This window comes from Gallinula chloropus (genome assembly GCF_964237585.1).
Source record: "Gallinula chloropus genome assembly, chromosome: 2".
Classification (NCBI taxonomy): Eukaryota; Metazoa; Chordata; class Aves; order Gruiformes; family Rallidae; genus Gallinula; species Gallinula chloropus.
Window position 1 is genome coordinate 115,511,660 of NC_140086.1, and position 13,512 is coordinate 115,525,171.

General features: G+C 43.1%; 1 protein-coding gene across 1 annotated transcript in view; it reads left to right on the top strand.

Annotated features, from left to right (window-relative positions):
• MYRIP (myosin VIIA and Rab interacting protein) overlaps nt 1-13,512 on the top strand; it is a gene marked incomplete at both ends in the record, with an annotated part of 220,500 nt that overhangs the window by 170,747 nt on the left and 36,241 nt on the right. The window contains 4 exons of the mRNA XM_084280293.1: nt 158-238; nt 849-946; nt 1,274-1,354; nt 2,839-2,988. Coding sequence (XP_084136419.1) covers nt 158-238; nt 849-946; nt 1,274-1,354; nt 2,839-2,988 — 410 coding nt within the window. The remainder of the gene's footprint in view (nt 1-157; nt 239-848; nt 947-1,273; nt 1,355-2,838; nt 2,989-13,512) is intronic.

Below are 13,512 nucleotides of genomic sequence, written 5' to 3' on the forward strand. Positions count from 1 at the left end.
ACAAAAGTTGCTGCCATCATGATTTGTATGAAAGGTAGGGACAATTTTCCAGTTACCCCTCGTCAGGCGCTGTGTCACGGGATCACAAGTGGATTTTGGCTCTGCTGTTAACGGGTACTTCTCACACTAATGTGCGGTGCTGTCTTTTTTTGAGCAGAAGGAGGGTTTTTTGAAGGAAGCTTTGAAAATGAAGGAAGCGTTTGTGGCAGTGACTCTACGTTCTACCGACAGACAGAAGGTATGCTGCTAAAAACTCATTTGATTAAAGCACAGTCCTTACCCTTTGAGTTACTGGACAAATAGCCCAGAGTGCTGGTAAGTATTGTTCACAGATCCAACCATCTTTAAGCTGAAACATTTAGCAAGATACCAAAATTCCTTTCTGTACCATGCTGGAATGTCTTGCTTCAGTATTGCAGTTAATACATGTGTATTCCAGTGTGATATTCTTAATGTTCAGGTTTTGTTAGTTCTCTCCCATTTCCTTTCATATGCTTTTTTTTTTTTTCATTCTCTTTCTTGTATCATCTTGGTGTTTATAGGAAGTTTACAAATTTTCTTCCCGTGATTTCATCCTATTTTGCTGGATTCAAAAATAATCGACATAGAAATACTCTGCTTTATTGTATTTAACATTAAAATTTAAGAAGTAGCATAGATCTTGAGACAGATTTCTCTCTTAAGGTGTTTATTTTACTGGGCATAATTATGTATTGATGAAATAAACTTTGTCAAGCATAACCCAAGATTAGAATATATGCTCAGAATAGGTGTCTGAGTTTTGGAGCTCATTATGCAAGATGTATGTATTTAAAGAACATGGTGGTTTTATCTTGTTCTTCACCTAGGACACAGCATGATGGATACCCTTGCTGTGGCCTTACGTGTTGCAGAGGAAGCAGTGGAAGAAGCTATTTCTAAGGCAGAGACCTACAGTGACAGCCTGGTAACAATTTCCCTTCCCCAAAAATGTGTTAAATACAATAATTATGTTTCTTTTAATTTGAGTAGTAGTACAAAAACAAGTAGATACAAAAGAAGGCATAGAGAAGTAGGGACTGTCTCATGACAAACCTAAACAGTTTGACATGAGTTTTATGAACTTGTATCCAAGATCATGTTGCATTTAAGAGGGTGACATGCAACGTAAGTACCTGTAATCACTTCACCCAGTGTCGGTAGGGTGTATTACCCATTTCCTGGGGTATACCATTTCTATGGAAAGGCTGTTCTTACGTCATTTTAGCAGCTACAGGTATCTGTTTTCATGCAGGACAAGCAGAACGAGGCTTGTTACTTGCAGGAACACAAGGAGGACCTCATAGAAGAGCTGGCCACAACCATCGTGCAGAAGGTATGACAAGCATTTTTTTCTCTAGCCTGTTAATAGCCAAACCACAACCCTTTCATCTGGTGAGCTTTGACTCTGCTTGTAATGAAAAGTGTGACACCAGTGTAGGAAGTACAGAGGAAATGACAAGTTGCAACTTCAGCTGTCAAAATATTGGCTATCAGCTACATCAGAGAGAGAGAGATAAGCTTACTCCAGTGCCTGAACTGATGGCCTACACCCTCAGAGCTGAGAGGCACCTCTTCCTCAGCACTGTGATGTACTTATTTGGAAGAGGGTGTCCCTGCTCAATGGAATTTTACATCTGTACTTCACCTCCCAAAAGGCAAATATTATTGCAGCCTAAGAAACGTGTCTCTGGACCGTACCAATTATACTGCTCCCTACATCTGCAACACATACAAAGAAAAAATAAATGGTCAAAATAGAATTCTGTTAATGATGCTGTGAGAGACACACACAAAAAATTACAGAACCCTTTTTGTGCCTGATTTAGGTGGCTCTTTTGGGAAGCTAATTTTTCTCCCTGCAAAGTGCCTCACAGTTGGCTCTGACACCGCATCAAAATGGGGGGCTGGTGGGAACAAATACCCCTTGAGCTCCTATGGGCAGTCTGGAGCAAGACAAGGCAAGCATGAACAGAGTACTGCTGAGCTCCCGTGATCACCAAAGTAACCAGTCTGCTAAGTCAGTCTCCCTCCACGTGAACTAAACTAACAACACACCAGAAGAGGAACAAGCTGTTTATAAAGCTATCAAGAAAAGCCAGCAATACGGGCAGCTCAACAGAAAATTATCTGCCTCCTTTTTAAAATACGAATGTTACAGGATTAATTCTGCTTATTGGGTCTTTGATAGTTCAGAACCTAACTCAGCCAAGCTTGAATTGCTGCCACTTCTGTAGATACTTTAAATTGGAGTCAGAAAAGTTGTGGAAATGAAGGATAGCAGGATATAACCTGTCAGTGTAGGGAAACAGATACTTGATATGATCTTCTCTCTATCTCTTTAGACAGTGTAGATTTTCAGAAACAAAAATAGTGTCCAGATACCCAACACCATTTGTTTTCAGTAGAAACATATCTAGATGCTGTGGGAGCCTTTGAAATTCCCTTCATATCTAGCTTTTTATTTTTCTTTGCCAATTTTCTCTTGTCTGAGAAAATACTTGACACTTAGATGCTGCTAATGGTTTAAGCGTTACTGCAGGAACAGGTTTCCACGTTTTTTAATTCACTTATGATGTTCTGAGAGGCACTAATTATGATTTATTGTACTGATGCTTATGCCCTTGCAAGCAGTACAACCTCAGATGAGAATAAATATGCACAGGCTGTCAGAATCATCCTTGCATCCTGGGGCAAAACCAAAGGGAAACTCAAATGTTCTTCCAAGGCAGTTCCCCTTGAGAAGACAGGGTTAATGTAGTTTTTGCTCCACACAGCTCAGACAGTATTTTTCCCGCCCCCTGCCCCTTTACCTTACAGATTATAAAGAAGCAGAAAAGCAAAACTGAGCAGGCAGAGGCTGACTTTGAATGGCCACCATCCAGGAGCAGTGGCCTGGCGTCCATTGCTGTCTCGGATCAGAGCATGCTGACTTTTCCAGGGAGCCGCAGGGGGTCCTACACGTTGTGGGTGAGTGCCTTAACACAGCTGTCCGTGCACAAAGCTGGAAGATTGAAGTCTTCCTGCCTAGAAGGGGATGTAGAGGCTTGCAGAGAACAAGCGTTAAACGTCTGTTGTGGGCAAACTGTTTCTCAGCTGGATGGTTTCCGGGCTCACCGTGGGCCATGGAAGTACAGCACGGACATTGTTGTTGTACTGGTGAGTGTGTTGGGAAGGACTGCGCTTGTGATGTGAGCAATCCTGCTGTGTGATTTGGAGGCTAATAGGACTCAATGCCTGAGTTTTTATTCCTTAAACCAGTTTATATCCTCACTTAGCTCTTACTTGGATTTTTGCTGAATGTTGTATTTTCTTTTGTACAGCATTGGATTTCTGCAATGTGGGTTTTTTTCCCCTCCTAATCCAGCCACAACCAACAGCAAAAAAGTAAACCCAACTGTAGAATACCATTTATGTCTTACATTAAACAGAGTTCCCTCCTCCTGTCACTTATTTCTCAGCACAGTGCCTTTAGCTCCTGCTGTAAAGCTGAAGAAAACCTGACAACCTGCATTAGTAACGTTTTAAGAGCAGCAGCCAGGGAAAATAAGTGAAAATAAGCTATCAGCTTGCATAGGCTGTTTCACCATCGGAGAGGGAGGGCAGTGACAGGTGAGTTGCAGTGTGTTTTGATACAGTGGTTTAAGCTGTTGCTCCTAAATGTCCTACTTCTGCACCAGTAAACAGCTCTCCCTCACTGAGCAGGGCCACTAGAACTCCACATCTGCTGTGCCTTAGTTCCCAACTAAATTTGCCATCTTACACAGCCAGTTAAAATAGATTTATGCCAGAATATAAGACTCCAGGCCATAATTGCTGAGATAGATTTACATTCTTGTCCCCTAACTATTTCCAAATTGAAGGAGTAATGCCTTTAAGCTGCTGCTGGTAACCACGTGATCACAAACGAGGGTGTAATTAAGTGCTTTGCTCTGTAGATCTTTGTGGAACTTAAGAGCCAGGAGAGGAAGAGTTAATTTTGTGTCTGACTCAACTGAGTTTTCATTCTGGAGTTTTAAGGACAGGACCTAGGGGAACATGCCTTTCAAATCCTCAGTGTGGTGGTTTCAGCCCAGTCAGAGCTGAGCAACATGCAGCTGCTCTCTGAGAGAGAGGATTTGGGGAGGAATTGGAGTGGGGAGGGCAGAGGAAGGCAAGAAAATACCAAAAAAAAAAAACCCCAAACAAACCTTTCGGGTTGGGATAAGGAATGTTTATTGGGATAGCAGAGAGAGGAAGAGATAGCAGTAACAGGACTTTATAGCAAAATATACAAAACAGGTGATACACAACAGTTTCTCACTGAACCACACAGATCAAGCTGTACAGCCCAGAGCTGTCTTGAAACTGGACTGTCCCCAGAACTGAACGCCCTGGAGCTGTGCACCCCTACCCCCCACCAGCCCCCCTTTATTCTGGGCATGACATAATTGCCATGGAATACTCTCTTCGGCCAGTTTGAGTCACCTGTCCTGGATGTGTCCCCTCCCAGCTTCCTGGGATCCCCTTGTCCAAATCATTGATAAAGATACTAAAGAGAACTGTCCCGAGTCCTGAGGCCTGGGGAACATAACTTGTGACTAGCTGCCAACTGGCTGTAGTTCCATTCACATGGTGACATTATGTTGACCAAAAAAACCTGAACACTTCATTTGTGTCAACATCCTGCCGTTGAGCTGTATGTGTTAGCTTGATTTGAGCAAAGATCTGCCTGCAATGATAAAACCTCTTTCTTACAGGTACATGCCACAGCTAACAAGGGGGGCCTTGCAACAGATTTTTTTAGGGCAGATGCTCCAAGTATAACCAAGGCTTTTGTGGACAGACTGTGTGGCCACAACAATCCCAAGGGAAGCAAGAAAGGAAGAAAAAAAAAAGTGCATTTTTTTCTATCAAAACTATTCAGGTTGGCTGTGTTAGTGTTAAATACATGAACCTGTTTCCTGATAAGGATTACTTAGGTAGAGGTTCCTCTGGTTAGGACTTTGTTACCTGACAAATAGCAGAAGCAGGGTAGATTAAATAAAAGGGAAGAAGAAACATGATTAACAGAAAGACGGACATGCAGAAGAAAGGAAGGCAAGGATAGCAAATCTTCAGGTCATTCAGATTTCATAATTTAAAACTGGAAATTTATCTTAGAACAAATATTTTTACTTGCCTTCTACTTAGAAGAAAATACATACTGTTTTGCTAGCGCATTAGATCTAGCAACGTTCAGTTACTAAGGGCAGTTGCAGCTCTAGCACTGGTATTTGCAAACCCATGTTTATCATTGCATCACATTTTATTACCAAAGTCAGTTGCTTACAGTGTCAGGGGGATCTGTAATAATCCCAGATATAACTGTGTGGTTATACCTGCCCAGCAGTTTTTCTTTTAATTGCAACTGTTTGTATGTAGCTCATCCATATCAGCCCAAAACTTGCAGTGGGCTCTGGAAGCCCTGCATTATGTCCCTGCTCGTGCCTCTTTGTAGTATGTAGTGAATGTTGTATGCAGAGAGTTTGAGCTGTCTGAGCTGGGGACAGCGCAGTGCCAAGAGACGACTGTATGAGACCTGATTGAATATGGAGCATAATCTATTGATCATAGAATGACAGAATGGTTTGGGTTGGAGGGAGCCATAGAGACCATCTAGCTGCAAACCCCTTGCCATGGGCAGGGACACCTCTCACTAGCCCAGGTTGCAGAAAGCCCCATCCAACCTGGCCTTAAACGCTTCCAGGGAGGGGGCAGCCACAGCTTCTCTGGGCAACCTGTGCCAGGGCCTCACCACCCTCAGAGTGAAAAATTTCTTCCTTATATCTAGTCTAAATCTACCCTCTTCCAGTTTATAGCCATTAAAATTAAGGAAAACACACACAGAGTATCTCCCTGAAATACATTATTGATTGTTTAACTGCAGTACTATGGTGTGATAGTAACTATAGATACTGTCTTTTCCTTTCATTTCCTCTTACATTTCTTCGAGATCCCTTGCCCATGCTAAAAATAGTGATACAAGGCTGAATATTTTATTTCCACATTTCATGAAAAGAGATGGATGGCACCATCTGTTTCCCATTACCAGTAAGCAAAGGCTTTACAACGTTGGGATAGGAGGAGCTCACGGCGATGGGAGGATTCTCCCATGCTCTCTCAGTCCATTTCCCCCCCATAAATTACTGCCAGCAAGAGCAAACGACCAGTTGGCATATTGTATCCCATTTAAACCTTGATGGAGTGCAGGCATCCTGGAGTGTTCTAAGTGCTGTATTAGTGGTCTTTATTTTACAGCTAAAAGATTGCATATATAAACAGAAGCTCATCCATAATTTATAGTATATAAACCAGCTAGGGATATAGGGAAAAGGAGGATTTCATTAAATACACATTATGATGCACCTCAGGGGAAGCAGAAATTTACTGGTTAAGCTAATTATAAGGTCCACAGCGTACTGAGAGTTGTTTGGTTTATTCTTTTTTCTTTTTCATTTTCTTTCTTTGTTTTCCCCTTTGATTTGTTTTAAAGAGAAGGAAGGTTCCACAGCCTGAGGTCCAACACTGCTTTCGAAATCCCCACAGGGTTTTGCAGGTGTACAACCCTTTGTAGATTTGTCCCAAACAAATATTTGAAGGAAACCTTTCTGCAGAGGAACGCTGTCTGTCTGGCAGGCATACGACACAGGGAGGGGAGCTGCTTCAGCTGTGGGAGGCGTAACACTGCAGGAAGTTGATGCCAGCTGATAATCAGTTTTTTCCTGTCAGTGGCTCTGTATCAGAAAAGCTATATTTATGTCTAATTAATAAATGTGTCACATCATAGGGAAGATGGATCTTTTACCTTTTATACATGAGTGGGGATCAGAAGGTTGCACCGAGTGTGTTACTGGGACCTGCTTCGAGTGAGGCAGGCGTACGTTCATTCTGAAACCCATCAGCTGGACCCTGATGGAGTATTTATTGTCTTGTTCCCTCACAGAAGCAGTCAACTGCAGTGCCATATTCTCTGCACAGAACAGGGAAGAAAAGTGTGCTTTGAGATGGAAAAGCTCTTGGTTCTTTAGAAAACACTGGGTTTTTTTAATTAATATTTATTATCAGAAAATCCAACTTTCTCTAAGTACTCTCCAGGTTACAAATCTTACTGTCATATGTGGACTTGGTGAGTTTAACATCATAGTCTCACTGCAGAAGCAATCTGGATTTCAGATCAAGACAACCCTGTCTGTAGTAACCTGGCTGATTTCCCTCCTTCCACTGCAGTAGAATAATGGGATAGAACTGCTTTTGCAGTTCTGACTCAGCAATCAGTACCATTTTTTTCTAGGGTTCAGGTGGCTAAATAATCAGCGTAAGGCTAAAACATGACAGCATTGTCCTTTGGAAGTTGTTTGTGTAGTTTGAGTATGAGGTGTGTCTGTAGCAGATCATCACTGCTTCTTGGTTTCATGACAGACTTCTGAGACAACAGTTTTGCATACTAGATACATGATGGAGCTCATGCAGGCCTAAATTCGGCTGGATTGTACTTACTGCCAGCAAACCAGGATCGGTTTTAAGGCATGAAAAGGAGTAGGAGAGAAGACAGAGAAAGGTGGTCATTCTGTAATGTTATTTTCCAAATAATTTATATCATGTGTTGTTCTTTCAGCTTTATTTTCTTTTTAAAATATTACTCTAATACACTGCTGCATATGACAAAGCTTTAAAGGCAAACTTAAAACCTGTGATGCTCAGAGCGAGGCTGCCTGACAAATCTAACTTTATTTTTAGATGGAATCAGGGTGTATATTGTCACAGCGAGGAGCAAATAAACACAGAACACTTAAGGCTTCCTCTGTCGAGTGGGTGGGTGAGTAGGAGATGCAGTGATCCGCTCTGATGGGCGAGCGCGCTGCTGAGCACGGCTTTGTAGAGCAGGGTCGAAATGGGACTTGAAAGGTTGCATGGGGCACTGAGCAACCTAGAAATTAATGAAAATACAGTATTCGTGTTCAGTAAAGACTATACTCTGGAGAAAAAAAAAAGAGGTGAGTTTATATGCGAGGCTGCAATTAGAGTGGAGATGAAAATGCCAGCTTGCCTCCCTTCAGACACATGCAGTCTCCCAGCGGGGTGCACGAACAGCAACTTAGAATCACATTGCCCTGCACCAGAACAGGGATCTTGGCTTTTGCAGTTGCTCAGCTTTGTCATTTGTAAATACTGTAGTAATACTGTCATCACAGGATACTCACTGAGCTCTTGGTGTCTTCAAAGGAAAGGTGTTATGCAACTGGGAAGTGTCTCTATTGTTTGTTGTTTTGGGTTGTTTTTTTTTAAAAGAGATGTAATAGACTGTTCCAAGTTGAGTAAGAGGGGAAAAAGAATGAGCCATAGGGGAACATAAGAGAAATAGTAATAGCTAAATGAACAGGGGTACCTGTAAAGGCCCTGTTGAGGTTGCAGTTGAATTGGTACATCTGCTCTCTTCCTGTCAAAGCAGGGAACAATTGATTTCCCACAAACTTCGGTAAACTTGTTCACATAGATCCGTTACAGTGGTTGAATGCTGGTTTATGCTCCGAGCACTTTCCTAAATTGTTAGCCCTGTAAGTGCAGAAAACAAGAATGTTTATACTCATCCTATGGAACCAATATTTAAATATCCATTATTCCTACCTTGCAACCAAAGCAACAGCGTTTTTACATGTGGGTCCTGCTTATTATCTCAGGTGGGGGGAGCAGTCCCTCAAACACTGTGGATTATGCTTTGTAGTGACGTGTAGAGCTACTTGCATACTCAGCAGCAATGGGTTTGTTGGGGAGGAACCTCCTGCCTCTCTCCCTTGTAACTCACCTCTGTATCTTCAAGGTCAACCAATCCAAACTGAACCAAAATAAATGCACAGCCAAACATGTCTCTATATATTATCACACAGCTATGCAATTCATACTTCTGATGGGCCCTGATTAACTGTGCATTACCTTTGTACTCCTTTAAAAGGAAGCATGATTTTAAGGGGATTGGCAGCCTGAGGGGCCACCAGAAGGATGGCAAATTAACCTGAACTGCAGCTGAGCTATGTCTGTGTCACTACTGAGCAACGAGCCAGCTTGGGCAGAGCCTGGAAGGATGGATGCTCTAAGGCTATTGCAGGAATAGGAGCAGTCATCTGTGTTTTCTCCCAGTGCCTTATTCTAGGGTTTTCCCTGTTGGCTGGCATAGCCTAGGTAGGGTTTAGGGCAGGGCAAGTAGAAGGGAGGGGTTTTTTCAGTTGAGTGTGAAAAACTCCCATTCATCTGCCTGTTCTTGCCCTTATTTCAGAAGCCACAGTTGTTAACAGATCCTTTGCCACATACAAGATTAAGTAAGGAACAGATGCTTGAAACCCTTGGTATTTCACTCCCACTGCTAAATGTCTGGACCGCATACATTTGAGCAGAGCAAGAAATCACTTCCAGCGATAAATAGGCTGTGGCAGAGCGGCTCATGCTGTCTGCTTCCTGGTGTGGGAGTTTACTTACCAAAGGATGCATTAGCTGTTGGTGCTTAGGGATTGCTACTGCATTTGCCCAGGTGGGTGGGACCTGCTGGTTCTGCCTGCAAGCTGAGGGAGAAGTGGGCAAGGGTTCTTGCTGCACCACTACCAGGCGCGGGCGTAGGATTTGGGGGTGAGGGGAGGGGGGCGCATAAGGTTGCATTTTAGTCTGTGTTTGCACTGTCAGTTCTAGGCTGGTTCTGTGAACAAACAGTGTAGTCTTCAGAGCCCAAATGAGCAGCTGCTCCACAGGTCAGAGCTTGCACAGCACAGGACAGATGCCAGACTCCCTGACCCCAGACCCAGTGTGGAGGGCCCAGTGCCTGCAAGGACTCCCGCTGTGGTGACCCTGCGGCTGCCTTACCCTTATGGCACCCAGGGTTCTCAGTCCCTCCTGAAGCTAGGAGAGCTCTTGATTTACTATATGTAAGCACAAAATAAGATAGCAGTTTTACTACATAAAGCAGACCAAAGAAATAGGGTGAAGCAGGAGGGAGGTGAGAGAAAAACACGCATGATCCAAAACACCCTTTGTAGAGTTGCTTTGAATTACCACTTTGGCTTCTAGAGAGAAGAATGAGGAATTACCCATAGTCTTTCATTCTTTGAGGAAGAATACAGAGCAAAATCTTGATACTGTCTCTCTAAACATATATATACATATAAGAGAGTTATTGAAGGTAAAGTATCCATAGATTATCAACATTGGACTCAACAGTCACAAGCATGTTTTACAAAAAAGTTGTTCTTGCTTTTTGGTTAGTTGTTTTGGGGTTTTTATTCAGAAGCATAAACTTACAAATTGTTACAGACAGAAGATGAAATGTCTCTATTTATTAATAGTAGACACTGTATGGGATTCCTTTTTATTCACTCCTTCCTTCTTTAATCTTCAGATACCACATTGTCTTTCTATTTTGCCCGAAAGCCAGCAATGAAAACAGGACTGTACGTGCAAAAATTACTCTTTGAACACTAGCGCAGTACAAGATGAAGGCTGTGTTCTCTCCACCCAGACATTATAACTATGCAGCAAAAAAAAAATCACCTGAAGAGGGGTTAAAAAAACCAACCTAGGAGAATAATGATGAGACTGGAATTAGGTTTCGAAACAGGCATCTCGCAGCACATGCCAGTGGGGAGTATTTGGGGGGCAGCTCATGTAGCTAAAGTATTTGGAAATGCCTGTGAATGCTGTGCTGCACAGCAATCCGGTATGCAGCACATGCTTGCGAGGCGGGAGAGTGTGCAGCGAACCTAGCAAGTGACCTGTTTGGTTGCAATGCCATCTGCTGATACACTCATTTATTGCAGAAACTAACACTTGCAGTACCTTAATACATGGCAGTCTTGTGTCTCATCACAAGTACACCTGAAATAGCACCTGGCTGGCAAGGTGTTTTTGCTAAGGAACCAGAAATGGTTAAAAAAAGTGCTGGCAGCTTTAACTGGGAGGGGAAGGCTTTTGATCCCCCATGTCACTATAAGTCAGAGCCAAAACTTCCACATTCCTGCCTCCTTTTGAAAGTCATATCTCAGCTGCTATATTATTTGGATACATTTGGAAAATAGCTGCCCTGAGATCTTGTTGGTGTCCAAGTTTGTAGGGAATTGGTAAAGACTTAAGGCCAAGTCTCCTCCATTTAGATAGTAAATATCCCTTGTTCCAATGCAAAGTGATCCAAGATAGAGCCTATCTGGGTGACTGGTTGTACCTCTAGGATCGACCTGCATCCATGCACAGGGAAGCTATGTGGAGCACCACCACCCCCTCGATGGGCTTCTCAGCCCTGTTCCCTTATGTTCAGTGTTTTGCTTCCTATGCAATTGTTCACAGTAAGGAAAATGTCCCCTGTGGATGTCCAGTTGTGCTGCTATTCCTGTGATGAAGGGAGACACAGCAATGTGTACTTCAGCTGCAGTGCAGTGAGGTGTGCAGTGAGGACAGCAGTGTGGCCAGGCATGTACATATGTAGGTTTGGAGCCTGTACTGTAGCCCGTGCTGTAGCCGTAGGGCTGCTGAGTTAGGGGTGCCAGCTGAGCTGAAGTGGATGCAGTTGTGCCGACCAAGATTAGAGCTTTTGCTGCGTAACCTCACAACAAATAACTAACTTTCTCATTTGCTCTTAATTGCAAAGCAGCAAAAGGACTTCTTGAGTCAGTTGCTTTTCAGATAGAGTCATCATTCAGGCTGGTAATTCATTGGAGATAAACTTGTGGAAAAAAATTACCATCTTTATGCCAGCGTAGAGTGATTCGTTCTCACATCAAGATATGTTTCTGTCCTATTCCTACACCAGGCTTGGCAGTTGACAGGCCTTTTTTGTATTGTTATCAGTGTTACCAGTGATTTGAACTGTTATCAGGGATAAATATTTAAACTTTCTTTCCACCATGCTTGTCCGAGTAAAACACAATTCTGTTTCCATCTCAATCTAAAACTAACTTTCAGACAAATAATCTAGTCCACTACTTTTATTTATTCATATTAATTGGAGCTTATTAGAACACTGTCACTTCTTGATCATTTAAATCTCTCCAGATACAAGAACTAGAGAGAACTACAATAGTAGCAATGAGTGCTAGTTCAACAGCGTCTTCCAGTAACATCATTTCATCCTTTCTCAGGATCTGAATGTAGGTGTGCAGTCAAGCTATTTTAGGTTGGCATTAATTTTTCCCTCTTTAAGCCTTCTGTGATGTTGAACTGTCTTCATTGAGAAGAGATGGTACTTCCAGCAGAGTAGTCCAAGACAGATTTTACCAAAGTCCACTTAAATTGGGGGGAAAATGAGGAAAATTTCAAGCCAGACTTTGGAGGCACCAAAAACTTTTTCTCATGCTGCATTTGGAGGGATTTTCCTGGGAATTAGCAGTAGTTCCTGCATAAAACTTCCACTTGGCAGAAAATGGGGAGAATTGTTTCCCTCTGACCTGACCCAAAAGTTTTAGTACACAATTTAAAAGAATCAGCTTGTTTTAGATAAGCTTGTTTGGGTAAGCTTGTTTGAGATCCCAGGCTGCTGTGCCACGTAGGACTGTGTATACCTTCTTGTCCTGGTTCTGTCCAAGCCAGAGTCAACCTCCCCAAGCAGCCAGCACAGGTGAGCTGAGGTAGCCCGGGCTGTTTCCACACCACCTGGCATCACTTCCTCATAAAAGGGGCTGGCTGGGGAGGGGTAGGGGCTTGGTGACTCCAGGACAGTCTGAGTGGGGCCAGGGTGTCCAGTTGGTCCATCCTTGCATCGCACAGCACTCTGTAATAGTTGGGTCAGTAAGGTACTCTGTTATCACTGGGTGTGAGTGTAATTGGCTGTTACTGTTCTATGTTCACGGTGATTTTTGTCAGAAACTTATCATTGTCCCAACCCATGGTGGCTCTATCTCTCCTTCAGGAGTGAGTGAGCAGCATGTGGTGCTCAGCCACTGCTTGGGGCTGAACCACCACACTTCTTTTCCATGCTTCCTTGTTTTTCAGTGCTTTTTGTCCATCAGGCCATTCATAATTGTCTTCTCCTTTTTAAATCCTTCAAGCTGCCACGTTATCTTCTCATTCCCCTAAAAGATATACCTGCCCTATAGTGTAGAGACACCTGAGCTGTCTTTGAATTGCTGAAGGAGCACTAGTAGCAGCGTTCCTGTAGAAGTGTGGGTCCAAGGGAAGGATTGCTGAGCTCCTTCAGCAGGTTTCACAGCCTGTCCCAAGGTCTGTGTGGCCAGGGCTGAGCTGCTGGTGGGTCTCGGGTTAGTTGAGAGCTGAGTCCAGACGCTGCCATCACTGCGGTGCTGCTTTTACTGTGGTGTTTACGAAACAACGTGTAGGCAGGCGAGAAGCTGCCATTTAAACAAAACACCAGAAGAGCTCTCAAACCTACAGACTTTACATAATAAGAAAAAACATGTTACTTTCCCTGGAATTATCTCAGCCAAAGTTATTGTTAAACAGACTGCTTCAGATTCTTCCTGATTTTTTTTCTTCTCCTTACGA